This window comes from Cyprinus carpio, chromosome A5 (assembly GCF_018340385.1).
Source record: "Cyprinus carpio isolate SPL01 chromosome A5, ASM1834038v1, whole genome shotgun sequence".
In the NCBI taxonomy this organism is placed as follows: domain Eukaryota; kingdom Metazoa; phylum Chordata; class Actinopteri; order Cypriniformes; family Cyprinidae; genus Cyprinus; species Cyprinus carpio.
In genome coordinates, this window is record NC_056576.1 from 29345797 (window position 1) to 29361704 (window position 15908).

General features: G+C 35.3%; 1 protein-coding gene across 6 annotated transcripts in view; it reads right to left on the reverse strand.

The window, feature by feature from the left end:
- Nucleotides 1-7066: 7066 nt before the first annotated feature.
- The window catches only part of LOC109093498 (dynamin-1), a 28923-nt gene continuing 20081 nt past the window's right edge, over nucleotides 7067-15908 (reverse strand). The window contains exons 16-23 of one of the 6 annotated variants that reach the window (XM_042756807.1): nucleotides 14412-14521; nucleotides 13765-13876; nucleotides 13602-13613; nucleotides 13120-13290; nucleotides 12726-12967; nucleotides 12115-12312; nucleotides 11331-11367; nucleotides 7067-9914 (exon numbers count right to left, since the gene is read on the reverse strand). In XM_042756807.1, coding sequence (XP_042612741.1) covers nucleotides 11346-11367; nucleotides 12115-12312; nucleotides 12726-12967; nucleotides 13120-13290; nucleotides 13602-13613; nucleotides 13765-13876; nucleotides 14412-14521 — 867 coding nt within the window. In that variant the 3' untranslated portion in view covers nucleotides 7067-9914; nucleotides 11331-11345. Of the gene's footprint in view, nucleotides 9915-11330; nucleotides 11368-12114; nucleotides 12313-12725; nucleotides 12968-13119; nucleotides 13294-13601; nucleotides 13614-13764; nucleotides 13877-14411; nucleotides 14522-15036; nucleotides 15109-15908 lie in introns of those variants that run through there. The other 5 variants (XM_042756806.1, XM_042756808.1, XM_042756805.1 and 2 more) reach the window with 5 other exon arrangements.

Here is a 15908-nt window from a genome sequence, read left to right on the forward strand (position 1 = left end):
TACTAACAGCACCAATAACTACTGGAGAAATTATTGATAGTCTTTTTGGTGAGCACAGCTTAGGATGAGTTGAGTTGAGTGACTATAAACAAATGTAAGGAACACAAACAATTATGCAATATAAAATCAATTCAAAACAAAAAAAAGAATAACATTTTTTTTATTTATGCTTACAAAAAAAAATCCAAATATTATATATAATAATAAAATATACATAAATTAATTTAATATAACAAAAGTAAATAAAGTATATATTCATAAATACATAATAAATATATATATATATAGTACATAAGTACATATTACATAAGTACAGTAAGTATATATTCATAAGTATAGCATAATTGTTTGTGTTCCTTACATTTGCATACATTCAACTCAGATTGAATTGAAAATAACAATTTTTAATAATTGTAATGCACCCTTGCTGAATAAACCTCAAATTATTGAACAGTAGTGTATATATTTATTCATTTATTTATTTAATAATAATAACTTTTAGCACAATCTGAGTTGAATGTATGCAAATGTAAGGAACACAAACAATTATGCTGTACTAATGAATTTAAAATAATAATAATAAAGTATGTTTAACATTTTTTTATATATTATTTGGGACCTAAAAGCTCTCAAGCTTTGCTGTTGTTGTTGTTGTTGTTGTTGTTATTTTTAATAATAACTTTTAAAGTTTTAATCCTTTCTGAATAAAAGTATTATTTTCACAAATAATAAAAAAATAACTGACCCCTAAAATTTGAGAATAACCATGGGATATGTTTCAAAATATATTAAAATATTTTATTATGTGAACCGATTTTAAAGTGCATTAATAATCTGTCATTATAAAAGCTAATAATGGTTTTTAAAGCCATTAATTAAAGTTATACAATTTTACAGTCTGGATGAGAGTCCCTGAGTCTGTTAAAAGGTCGAAAACCCCATGAACTATTTCCTTGTGCAGAAGGAACTGGTTACTTCACAGAGAGGTTAGATTGGTCTGAGCATTTCAACACTGCCATCTAGTGACAAACAGTGCACAATGTCAATGAATGTTTAAATATCTCTACATCTCCATCAGAATGGAGCTGAATTCTAATGTGTAATCAGATGAACAATCACTCACGTACCGCTCTTTACAGCAGTTTTGACCACTGAGGCCACTTTTTCTGTGCAGGTTCTGTACCGCTCTTTACAGCAGTTTTGACCACTGAGGCCACTTTAACTCGAGCTGATGAACTTCTGACAGCTTTCTCCCAGTTCCTCTCAGCAGGTCTACCATCTCTGAGACTGCAGGAATCACAGGATGAAACAACAATATGAAGAAACTGAGTCTACATAAGCAATTCTAAACTGATTTTACTTCAGCACTCTTATTTTTTTTTTTTGCCCATTTCTGGATTCTGAATCGCAAAAAAGTTGAGAATCACTGGTCTACATGATATAAACAAATGTTATATGAATAGATGTATGAGCTCCTTAACTGTAATCCCCACTATTAACTGTCTTTCGATACACAAAGAAAATATAGGATATATTCAATGACCAGTATATTATTTAATGTATATTAAAAATAAAAAGAATAACTGAATAATACATAAGGAATTTCTGCTTTTGATATACTGAAAAATCCTAAAATTTTAATATTCGTTTTCAGTAAACACTTTTTTCCTTATATACCATCACACATATTTTTATATATGAAATGTGTAACTATGAAACTATATAAGTCATAAAGTTTATGAATTTGTGTTCAGCTTTATGTAAACCCATGTGTTCATTCATTAAAGAGAAGTTAATTAATTGAGTGGTTCAGTAGTAGCCTATATGATAAAAGTGCAGTTTTTGTCATTGCAATATATTTTTATATGTATCAATATATAGCCCATTCATATATGAATATATTACAGTTGGTAAGGCTGTGTGGTTTGTTTTGATATGGTCACGCAGCATTAAACAGTTGCGTTCCATTCATGTGCATTTTATGTGCTTGTCACAAGACACAGAGGTTCTTTACTTTGCCTGTTGGCTCGTGGCCAGTGGTGTTTTGTCCCTGACAGATCTGATGTGTGCCACTGAAGATCTCCTCTCTCTGCTGTCAGTAGGCCTGGTTCCTTCTTTACATGGCTTCTTTGTTGACGGTCCCTTGGGGAGGAAGGGATCCTGTAGCCAAACAGATTCCCTGTGAAGTCTCTTCCTATAGGCACAGCGAGAGGTGTAATACAGTTAGTGCACTCACATGACAGAGTGATAGACAAGTGAACCCAGCAGGAGGCTCTCAAATGATCTTAATCTACTCAAAAAAGATGATTAACTCCAGCAATGAAGAAGTCCTGTCAACGTCACACTATTTAAACATGAATTTGATGCATGAAGCTGGTGTTCTTCTTTGAGTCAATAACGTTTCAGAAATGTAAACAAAGAGTGTCAATGATTAAGTTTAATTAAGGTTTTCTTCTTTGAAGGGATCAGAAGTCAGAGGTACGCAAAAATTATTGCAGCAGTGGGAGGTCAGAAGTCAGAGGTACGCAAAACTGCATCTTACTAAGTTGAAATCGTATTCAGACGTTACATTTCCAAAAAAATTTAATTCACATTTTATACATCTGCTTCTAATTGGAATTTCAAAGTGATTACGATACATATTTTGTAATCAGTGGCCCAAAAATTAAAGCCTAGACATTTAGGCCACACTAAAAAATGTATGGATGTAATGCTCTAGATAAAAAAAAATATCAAATCAAGCAGCATATTTACATTAATTCATTTAGCATTTGTTTTAATCCAAAGCGATTTACAATTGAGGAATACAACAAGCATATTTGAAACAGATTGCACATGCTAACTTTTCATACAGAACGTTTCACAAAAAGAAGTTGACAAAATATGTATATTGTTATAAACTGATATGGATAAATATTATGCTAGGACACGTGTGAACTTCGTATAGGCCTATCCACTAAAAATCACCGCATTTCAGTTGATGATGTTAATAGATTATTATTATTATTTATTAACAGAATTAAAAACGGAAAAGTTCATCCAAACATCATTTGGACTGGTGGAAATTGTTCCAGGCAGAGTTTACAAAAGACAGTCTGTGAATGTTTTGTTTTGGGGTTTTTTTTGCCACTTTGTTTTGTTGATAAACAGCATTGAGTGTTTCAGTGTGCCATTGATTGTTGTGCTGTCGAAGCGTGTTGTTTCTGCCTCCAAATCTTCACAGCTTTATCGAGTAATCATGAACTTGTAGCTTCAGCGCTTCAGTGATCACAGACACCCCTTCAGTTCCTCACAATGGGCTGTGACAAAAAACACTATTGTACTGCTTAAGATTACAAAACATCTGTTTTACTCAGCCCGAAGAAGAAACTGCCAGTATTTCGAGCTGCAGCATTAAGAAATAAAATTACGATTTACGATTTCTTCCATGTACGGTCATTGTTTAGAGGTAAATCTGAAACCGGCATAGCTTTGCATCTTACACCTTTTCCAAATCTTAAACCTGACACCAACTCATTTATAGGAATTTTTGTAAACTCGGTTCACTGTACTTTAGGGGGTTCTCAGCAGGCGTTTCCAAACGTCCCCGAACATACTCCGCAGCCGAATGCCATTTACACTAACCTTTCTCTGGTGTCCATATTTTGTCCGTGTTGTCTGCTATAATCCATCTTCTTTACTAACACAAAGTCCCAGCTATTATGTTTATTTTTACTAGCTCTGAGTGGGACATTCAAACTGCAGAAACTGCCCCCGTCCCGCTCTGGGGAGGAAGTGTGTGTGGTGCGCTCAGACGCGCTGGATCGAGCTCTCCACCAATCCGAGCGCTGCATTTGAAACGCACGGCATTTGACTGCATTTGCAAAAATGTCTAAACCTCATGGGGACTGCAAAAGTATTTGCCCCGAGGAAGTAACTGTTCTCTTTACAGTAGCTTTATTCCTTCTTTTTTCATTTTATTTTTGCTGGGTTCCAGTCATCCAACAATATTTGTACTTTTTCATTTAAACGTGTCTTAAAGTGTATGCAATTTTTTTTATTTTAGTTCCATGATTTTTTACAGTATTGCATCAGTTAAGATCCACAGCATAAGTGTTTCTTGTTTTCCTTCACTCTCAGACTAGGTTTTGTTTTTTTCAAGTGAGGCACAGTATACAGGTCCTTCTCAAAAAATTAGCATATTGTGATAAAAGTTCATTATTTTCCATAATGTAATGATAAAATTAAACTTTCATATATTTTAGATTCATTGCACACCAACTGAAATATTTCAGGTCTTTTATTGTTTTAATACTGATGATTTTCGCATACATCAAAGGTTCTCTAAACGAGCTATTATCTGAATCAACTAATTAACTCTAAACACCTGCAAAAGATTCCTGAGGCTTTTAAAAACTCCCAGCCTGATTCATTACTCAAAACCGCAATCATGGGTAAGACTACCGACCTGACTGCTGTCCAGAAGGCCATCATTGACACCCTCAAGGGAGAGGGTAAGACACAGAAAGACATTTATGAACGAATAGGCTGTTCCCAGAGTGCTGTATCAAGGCACCTCAGTGGGAAGTCTGTGGGAAGGAAAAAAGTGTGGCAAAAAACGCTGCACAACGAGAAGAGGTGACCGGACCCTGCGGAAGATTGTGGAGAAGGACCGATTCCAGACCTTGGGGGACCTGCGGAAGCAGTGGACTGAGTCTGGAGTAGAAATATTCAGAGCCACCGTGCACAGGCATGTGCTTTTTAACCAGAAACAGTGGCAGAAGCGCCTGACCTGGGCTACAGAGAAGCAGCACTGGACTGTTGCTCAGTGGTCCAAAGTACTTTTTTTCGGATGAAAGCAAATTTTGCATGTCATGTCAAAAAAAAAAGAGTCTGGAGGAAGACTGGGGAGAAGGAAATGCCAAAATGCCTGAATTCCAGTGTCAAGTACCCACAGTCAGTGATGGTTTTGGGTGCCATGTCATCTGCTGGTGTTGGTCCACTGTGTTTTATCAAGGGCAGGGTCAATGCAGCTAGCTATCAGGAGATTTTGGAGCACTTCATGCTTCCATCTGCTGAAAAGCTTTATGGAGATGAAGATTTCGTTTTTCAGCACGACCTGGTACCTGCTCACAGTGCCAAAACCACTGGTAAATGGTTTACTGACCATGGTATTACTGTGCTCAATTGGCCTGCCAACTCTCCTGACCTGAACCCCATAGAGAATCTGTGGGATATTGTGAAGAGAAAGTTGTGAGACGCAAGACCCAACACTCTGGATGAGCTTAAGGCCGCTATCAAAGCATCCTGGGCCTCCATAACACCTCAGCAGTGCCACAGGCTGATTGCCTCCATGCCACGCCGCATTGAACCAGTCATTTCTGCAAAAGGATTCCCGACCAAGTATTGAGTGCATAACTGAACATAATTATTTGAAGGTTGACTTTTTTTGTATTAAAAAGCACTTTTCTTTTATTGGTCGGATGAAATATGCAAATTTTTTGAGATAGGAATTTTGGGTTTTCATGAGCTGTATGCCAAAATCATCAGTATTAAAACAATAAAAGACCTGAAATATTTCAGTTGGTGTGCAATGAATCTAAAATATATGAAAGTTTAATTTTATCATTACATTATGGAAAATAATGAACTTTTATCACAATATGCTAATTTTTTGAGAAGGACCTGTAGTGTCTTTAGTTCCCAGGTGTCCAGAAAGAATTTAACTTTTTTTCATCCTCACTGTTAGCCAAGTACTCTGTAGTGTAATTCAGTTGAAGTCACAGGACAGTTTTCCCTCACAAAACTGCTTGCTTTCCTTGTCCAGTAAATTTTGTTGTGCTTTATTTTGTTTAGTTTTTACAAATTGTGTCAGTTTTTCCTGTAAGTGAGCTTATAATTAAATTTAGATTTGATCTCTTAATAACTTAATAACTCTTTAGACTGTTTTCAGTTACCTAAAAATGGGCTTAGGTTACACTGGACACATGTGGTTACACCAACAAGTCATTATATTGCCACATTTTGCTGTAATAGTTCTTGTTCAGCTATTAACAGTCCTACACAATTAAGTGACACCTCAAAAGAAAAAAAAGGCTAAGCAAAAGAAGGGGTTGTCGCTAAAAGTCTGGAGGTGAATGAGAACTACTTTACACTGATGTCCAGTGTGACAGCAGTTTCTGCTCCCTGATTAGCAATTCATATCAGTGCAGCTATAGTGCAGATCAAAACTGAATGCTCTAAAGAATATTGTGAAACAGCCAAAAGAAATAACTAAAGAAAAACTCAAGATTTGTTAGTTCATACATTTTTCCTCCCTATTATGTGAGGCATTTTCAAAAGCCATCTGGTCTTTAAAACAGACAGGAAATCTGTGATTTACAAAGTTATCTGCAGTCTGCACAGAGTATTCAGTGGTAATTAGGGAATTCCCATCAACATTCATTTTCCTCAGCCAAAGCCGAATGAACTGGCCTTGAACTTCTAAGAGGGTCAGCTAAGCAGAGATCCATTCATAAAGCAGATTCATATTTAACAGCTCTGTTTGGTGTTGCAGGTGATGACATTCACATAACTAAAGACAAAGAAAAATGCTATGGCATTTTGCTACAAGAAAATTTCTTTTAGAATGGAAATCACCAATGCCACCTAAACTGTCGTTATGGCTTAGTAATGACTGGTTTTTGATTTAACTTACATTAAATTAAATTGATCGAAAGTGATAGTAGACATAAAAAAATAAAAAATGACAAAAAACACTAAAAAAATAAAAAAGTACAATATAATCAATAACTTATAAAATAACCTAGGTTGGTATTTTTTAAATACTTTTTTAAAGAAATTAATACTTTTCTCATTTTTTAAATACTTTTTTAAAGAAATTAATACTTTTCTCAGCTTAAATTGATCGATCGTAATTTTTAAAAAATTATTCTGTGGAGCATCAATGTTAATTTAATTATACAAACAACACTAAATAAATCTAACACTAACATTATTCAATGTTATTCTGTGGAGCATCAATGTTAATTTAATTATACATAAATGTCAAAGCAGGGGTAACAGTTACACTTTTCACTCCAGTGAATATTTCTCAGGCTGAGTTTATTTTTGAAAGTTAATTTCAGTATAGACACATACCTGAAAGTCTTGACTGTAAAGTACATTAATAATAATCACGAGAACAAAATTCAGTGTTATCTTCCACACAAAGACACTTTAATTTCATCACAAAGCATTGGTCGGTTTATGACACCAGACCACAAACAGATACACATGGCAGCAGTAAGATTCACACCCCCCCGTTCAACTAAACAATGGAGATTTTGGTGTTGCCCGCAGACCCCTCCATATACAGTATGTATATTACACACACATACTAACCGTAAACTTACATTTTACAATCAGTTCATTTATATATTAATACAATGACTTCATTATCAACACGCAGTGAATGTATATGTCGACACAAGCCAACAGAAGCACAACTCCAAGAGATGCACAACAAATATACATCAACACAGTAACAGATTCTGTTAACCACATAATGAGTCAGAACAGATGCTATATTCATTTAAACTCATGTCATTGTATTAAGGATTCTTGAATTTATTAATTAATAACATTTCAACCGCAGACAGATTGATTCACCAACCATTCTCTTTGGTCGGACATATTCCACTGCTGCATCAACAAATAAATTAATTGCACCAACTTTAAAATATCACATAAATATAATTCTGAGACCTTTTTCATACCAGACACTTCATAATATATATAAATATTCTAATGTATGTACATTTCAGTCAGACATGACTTATTAGTTTGCTAGGGAAAATACAAGAGACATTGTGGCTGAAACAAACACCGTGGGATCAAATAATGTTCAAACTCACAGGAAGAATACATTCACACACAGTATCATATAACAAGTGCAAAAATCATATTTACTTTGTGTATCCGCTATCCTTTATACTAGCATGCAGACAGGAATATTCTGTAAGCTTATATAAGGTAGATTCACCTTTAGCTCTATATACCTCTATATAGATTAAGTCGACATTGTCTTGTGAGTAAACACAAACACCACACAGCATCTGCAGTATAATTAACATTGCAGTGTCTTCAAAAAGTCCACACTGGGTGTATTATTCAGATGGCCATTACAATGTGATTAGTGTATATAGTTTAGACAGAGGGAGCAAGCTCTCTCGCATTCTTCATTTATCTTTCTGCCTTTTCTTTCAAGCACTTCATCCATGCTGCTGCAGTAACGCTCGGCATTCAGCAATGCCAGGATGCACTTGGTCAGAGGAAAAGCACAGCGAAAGAGAGGCAGTGCAGAGACAGAGAAAGAGAGGAGGAGGAGGAAGGCTGATCGACTCTAAGAGTCAAATGAAGGATGTTGATTCTCACTGTGAGAAGGGCTTCCTTTGCTTGGACGGCTAAAAGGCAAAAAAAAGAACAGCAAATAAAAGGAAAAAAAAGAAGAAAAAAAAGCTTGGAAAATGATTTTGTCATTGCATGGATTTGTAAGAACAAGAATGGGTTTGTCAAGTGTCAAAAGTGGTATGATGGCTTTTTGTTCACTTAAGTAAATATTAGCGCTTGTGAATGTGATGGCTATGAAAAAAATGTGAAGAATAGTAATTTTTTCCTCTTTTCAGGTATACGGAGTTTAACAGATTCCTCTAAATGATTCTGATTCCATAACAATTCCATTAGCAATTCTCTGTTATCTGTTGTAAAATGTTGGTGTTATCAAAAAATGGTCAAAACATTTAATTCATTCATTTTTTTATAGAAAATACTACTGACAAATCTTATAAAATGTACTGTATTTAAACTACTTGAACACGTCCGAAACCCTGATTTATCTCTCACAAGCCCAAAGTGTGCTGTGTATATCTGATTCACTAAAATTCATTTGTTTGGACTACACTTGTAGGGCTTTGTGGTTGATATTAAAGGACTGACTTATAACAGTCATTTGTTTGGATTTCTGTTTCGCTAAATGGGGCTGTAAAAGAGAATATTAGTCTATATTTAGTGTTTTCCATCTGCAGAATAATGTGTGAGAATCATTATTTAAAGAAACATAAATGTGTTGAAACCTATTCTGAATAAGAACTGGTTCTCACTTGCATTTATTTATTTGATTTACTGTTTTCTCTTTTCATGTAATCAGTCTCAGAAAGGTGCAACCTAACATTCAAATATTAATAAGAACTGTATTAAATCAGAGCATCCCAAAAACTTGTTAAAACATGTCAGATTTGTAATTCTGTCCTGGTGGTTATTAACAAATAAAATAAAATAGTATACAATTAATAAAAAAATAAAAATAAAAAAAGTTTAATATAAGGCAATATAAAAAGGTGAAACTTGCTAATCGTTAAGAAATAAAATAAGATTGTAACATAATGAAAGTGTCAGTGAAGCAGTAGGACAAGTAACATTGTATTTTTTAAGAAAAACATGCAGGACAGGCAGGTGTATCGAGGGGTTAAGAACTAGTCAGATGCTGGTTAAGGCTTAGTTGTTACTAGTAAAGGCAAAAACATGTCAGTGTCATCTAGCATCCATGTGCATAAATGTTAAAGAAAACAGTGAAATAGGCTGGTTTATACTGACAATCCCTGTGCATTTTATAAGTAGTGTTATTCATTCCTAAATACAGGATATATGCTGGTAATAGAATACATGGCACCACATCTATTTATAATGTTTCTGATGTTCATTCCTGGTGTATATTTGTGGAAGAGAAGATACTCTTTCAAGTAAACATGTGATATGTATGTGGACTGTGCTTGTGTGCATAAATGTGATATAGTGGCAGAGGAGTCAGTGGTTTGCCTCTGTCTGCTGATCGCCAGTGTTAATGCTCAGTGAGCAAGTCTCTGTTGGATCTGGTGGGGGAGGCTGGCACTCTCCGACTTCAAAGACGACAACAGACAGATTGATGGACGCAGACGTACAAACAGAAGGACAGACAGACAACAGGGGAAAGGACACACAATTAGGAACAACATAAAAGAAAATAAAGACAAAGGCAGTAACAATGAACACTGAAAATGAACAATATACTGCATGATACACAAGGTGGAGAATTCATGAACTGCAAAATCTGTGATGTCATGTTATTAAACACCCACAGGAATAATAAATCAGATTATAATTTATAATTTAGTTTCAAAAACGAATAATAAAACTTGGATTTAATTGGTTTAATCCAATTCACTTTCAAGAAACTTGGGGTTGATGGTAAGTATAACAAGTAAACTAGACGCAAGTTAGCAAAGCCATTACTGAACATTTGGCATGTTAAATCTCACAAATAAACACTTTCATAAAAAAAAAAAAAAAAAAAAAAAAAAAAACGACTTAAAAATAAATAATTGTGTCAGGAATACACATCACACAAAAACATAAACAGCATGTCATATACCAAGTATTAGAAAAACCTATATGTGTTAAATAGGATCTGCCCCAAATTAATTAAATTAACTTAAATTAATGGCTAAAAAACGGACAAAGAAATTTAAAAAAAAAAATGATTACAAAAAATAATCATCACATCACCGTAGTGACATTTTGGAGAATATGAGCTGAACGCAGGCAGCTTACGCTCTTCTGTGTCAGCCGTGTCACAAGGATGCGCTGTTTTCTCTCAAATCAAAGTGTAAATACACATAGAAAATGTATCCTTGTGGTTCAGCTGACACAGAAGAGCGTACTTAGTTTGCATTCAGCAGGTGTTTTCCAAAATGGCACTACGGTGATGTGGAGAGACACAGGGGAGACAAATTGTTGAATAAAGTCATTATTTTTGTTTTATACACTTTTAAAAAGTATTCTCGTCGCTTCATAACGTTACGGTTGAACCACTGATGGCAGATGGACTATTCTGACAATGTTTTTCATACTTTTTCTGGACCTGGACGTTGTAATTTACTTGGCAGTCAATGGAACAGTCACAAGCCTCCCGTTTTTCATCTAAAATATCTTAAATTGTGTTCCGAAGATGAACAAAGCTTTTACGGGTTTGGAACGACATGGGGGTAAGTGATTAATGACAAAATGTTCATTTTGGGGTGGAGTATCCCTTTAAGACTGAGTTGTTCAATCAGGTGGCATCTCTTCATTATAAAATTAAATGGCAGTTCCAAGCATAGTTGAAATAAAAACATTAGAAAAATAAAATACTCTGAACAAATGAACTGACAGTATAGGCTGGTGTACTTATATCTAGTGAATGGTAGGTGTCAGGGAACAGCAGATGTTAACACATTTAATGATAAAACCATGCAAGGACGTGGTGACATCACATAAGGACAATATGTCAGACATACCATTTGCGTAGCTCCTCATTGGTCACTGATAGAAATTCTGAAAGAATAACCGGAATCATCGTGGAAGGGATTTAGTGGGACTGAGTTTGAGGAGAACATGGGTCGACAGAAAAGAGGCAATGGGAGGAAGCAAAACCGTATCATCTCCATGGTTTGTCCCGTTTAATTGGTCTGATTCCCTTATATTTTCCTCACAAACATGTATATCATCAGAGAATGATCTCGCAAAGCTGATGCACTGATGTTACTATAGATTATATACAAACAATACATGAACTCAATGAGTTAAAACAACATTTGAATGAATATGCACATGAATTCATGTCAAGAAGATGGAAAAAGAAAAGCAGCGAAGTTGAAAAAATGTATGAGTGGTTTGTTAGTGCAGGTCTCTGAGTTGGAGTGTATGTAGGAGTGTGTGAGCTGAGAAAAAGTAATGGATTGTGACAGGCGAAAGAAGTAGAAATAGCAGGAAGAGTGCTACTGATCTGTCTTTCTTGTGTTAAAGACCAGGGATCATGGCAGGGCAGAAGGGCTGTAAAGGGTGTAAATGGAGGGTAGTTTGTAGATCATTGCTCTCAACACCATAAGCACTTGTATTACTCCCCACAGTAGTCAAAACACATTCTGTATTTAATTAAATTAAACATTTCAAAGGCCCCCTTCATTTGCATTTGCATCATCTGAACAATTACACTGGAACATTATTACTCTTATTTGTATGTCAGGATGGTAATTATGTTTTGTAAAATTACTGTATGAATGAACCTCCTCTCTGACTCACCTGGGGACACCTGGTGGGGCGCGGTTGGGACGAGAGGGGACCTGGGGCGGGGGGGCGCTGAAGGGGTCAGGAGAGGCTCCAGGTCTGGATGGCACAGGAGGTGCTCCAGCGGTAGGGGGTCCTGGGGCAGTGCGTCCACCTGGACGAGGGGGCCCAGGTGGGGCCCGACGCTGGGGAGTGGGACTAGACATTGGAGATCTGATGAGAAAATAAAAAGAATATTATGACAGTTTGTCTTTTGTCCTGTATGTCATCTTTCTTTCTTTCTTTCTTTGTGAGTGTTTTTGGCACAAAAATACTCCGTCATACGTCCAAATCGTTTTTTGAAACTTTGGCCATGTTTAGCATGAGAATCCAACTCTATAACAGTGTAATTAACTCTAAATGCATGAAATTCAATCTCAAGTACAAATAATAACTTTGCTAGGATAAACTAAAGGATATTGGCTATATATAATAATGATCTTTGATATATTCCACCTCACTTTCCTGTTTCAGCATGAAATACTGAACCAATGAAAGGCCGTATCATTCAAATTCTAAATTGGAATGTAAGTGCACACTGAAATTCACATCAAAACAAAGTTGATTTATTAAAGATGACACAATACCTGCGCCCTGAAGGTACTCCTTGTACCTGCAGCCAGGAATCATCCACCGGCGGGGGCATGGCAGTGGAGACGGTGGTGGTGCTGATGTCCCCAATGATGTTGAGGGCCTCTTTCAGAGCGTGGTACATGCGCAACATCTCCTCCCTGTGCTGAGCCTGTTCTGCTGACTCCTCCATCAGAGAGTTCTGGTCTCCACATGAGTATAAGTTAGCCAGCAACTCAGCATGGATGAATTCCTTAGTCTATGTGAAGAGAAAGCAAGGAAGATTACTAAAAAACCAGCTGTATTTGCCCCGGAACTGCAGGTCTAAGAGAAATCCAGTAAGAAACCAGTAAGACCCTAACTTATATGATTCTTATTTGATATCAAAACGTCATGTTAAACACAGCTTACGTTGTTGATCATGAGATGCATGATGGTCTTGGGCATGAGGTCCCGCACAGTCTTGTTGACGATGGCCATGTAGGAATCCACAAGGTTCCTGATGGTCTCCACCTGCCTCTCAAGCTGAGGATCCATGGAGTGCATGAAGCCATCAGAGCCGTTCTCCTCACTAGCGTCACTCTGCTGAGGACCAGCAACACATATTGACATTTACATATTAGTCTGGCACTAATAAAATTAGGGACACAATGAGGAACAAAAAGTGGAATAATGAAGCAAATAAATCTAAACCTATCATGAGTAATCCAACCAGTAGGTCACAGTTAATTTGAAAATTAGTTTCTAGGCATTGATTTCCATCCTTAATTGGTCAATGGCAGGGTTTACACCATCATTTCAAAGCATTGTTAAATACAAAACATACTGATATTCAGAGAGGAATATGTTTGCATATGACAAATGTTTGAAAGAGGGAAAAAATCAGTCCGTACCTTCTCTTTATCCTGCAGATGTAGCAAAGAAAGCACAATCGGTGAAGTTAGTAAACTATCAATGTTTGTTAGAAATGCGTTGGGGATTGGTTATACATGTGGCAGCAGTTACAGCACAGTAATGAGTTAATATGTTAATATGACTGGGGAAGCATTCACATACAGTGATGCGCTCTGGATAAACTCCAGCTCGTAGGAAGGATGCCTTCCAGCTGTCCACCTCCTCCTGGGTGTCACAAGCCAACTCAAGTTGCCTGTAGTCTTTATACACATTCCTAAGACAACAGTCCAACAACATGCATGAGCGATGAAGTCATATTGTGCTTACGAAATAAAAATGACCAGACGATAGTGTCATTTGAGATGTATTACTAAATTACATAAATCAGTACTAAAAGTATAATAAAAATATATTTTGTTATATATGTTTATTATATGTATTAATTTTTAGTATATATGCACCTAATCAGTATATTAAAATGATTTCTGAAGGACCATGTGACACTGAAGACTGGAGTAATGAAGCTGAAAATTCAGCTTTGCCATCATAAGAATACAATTCATTATAAAATACATTCAAATAGAAAACAGTTTTAAATTACAATTTTAAATAGTAATAATATTTCAAAGTATTACTGTTTTTACTGAGTTGTTGATCAAATAAATGCAGCTTTTGTGCACATAAGACATTTCAAAAACCGACCCCACATTTTGAATGGCAGGTTACGTTAACATTAATTATGCATTGTGGATATTAATGTATTTCTTTATTTTGAAGAGCTCTGCGGTGAGTAAAATATTATCTCTAACCTCTGTTCAGTGTTAAAGAGAGCAAACACGTGCTTGCTGGACATGAAACTCTTCTCTATATCTCTGAGCTTCAGGTTGTCCAATGGCAGCATGTACTTCTTCTCTTTCTCCTGCAGGGGGCAATAAGCACAATGGAAAAGTTATTAAAACAAAGCAAAAGAGAACACTACCAGATCAGGGACCGCTGAAGAATTGTTACAGAGCTAAATCGCTTATCTGAACTTATGTTTTTGTTGTAACTATATGGCAAAAGCAGAATACAATACTAAAACTGCTAAATCTGTATGAACACGTTACAAATTCAGAGGAATTAAACACCACAGTTAGTGCTTACATGTCGGCCCCATCAGCTATAACACTAAAGGGTTAACAAGTACTTGTGATGTGAGTATTGATTCCACACTGGAAGCCTTCAATGGCACATGCTTTTTGACTCACACACTTAATCAGCAACACACAAGCTAGAGACGGAAATCCTGTATAAACTGAATTAAACTGTGCTCAAAGATTAAAGTATGTGTTTTTCTCATAAACCTAAAGGTAAGAGAAAAGGGTTGATTTGTCATTCTGACTGATGCTCATTTCTTTTGAATATAAAAGTATATTTTTTGGTTCAGTAATTTACCCTGTAATTTATGATAATTTTCCTCCACTCCACGCTATCCAGAAATAACAGACTTTAGAGAGACTCCCAAGTCTGGGGAAACAAAAGCGTTGAATCACACACACAGTTTCAAAAAATCACAGTGGATGTCTGTGCATGTAGAATCCAGGAACAGAGCTGATGTATTTGATATTCAGTGAATGACAATAGGCATTTTTGGCAGATGGGCACTAAACTTTAAATTTATAAAGGTGACTACCAAGTTTATGATTAATTTAAAGAGCATTCAAAATATATCAACTCAAAAATATAAATACTATAAATATACACAAATATAAAACACTTACAATTACAAATATGTAACAAAAAATATAGGGTAAGAAATTTCCTCTGGTATTTCAGCTGTAATTGACAAAGCTGTTAATTCTTCTAACTTTCTTACGAACTGGAAGTGTTAATATATTAATTAACCACAACTTAATTGTATGTTTCTAAACTGTATGTTTCCAAAAAATAAATATGTAAATAAATAAAAAGCAAGTAAAAAAGTTAAAAAATATTTTTCATTTCACATTTAATATTTTAAAATATTAATAATAATATTAATATATAACAGTATATATATAATATATATAACAGTACCATAGTTAATGCATTAACTAATATTAACTAACAAAAAGCAGTACTACTACATTGTTACACTGCCTAATAATCTTTGTTTATGTTAGTTTGTAAAAGTACAACTGTTCATTATAAGTTCACATTAGCTCAGATCCATTAAATAATATCAACAGATAAAACTTTTGAATTTATTAAGGTGTTAGTAAATGTTGCAAATAACATTGTTAACAAATGATACATCATTGTGAAATGTTACTATATATATTTTTTAT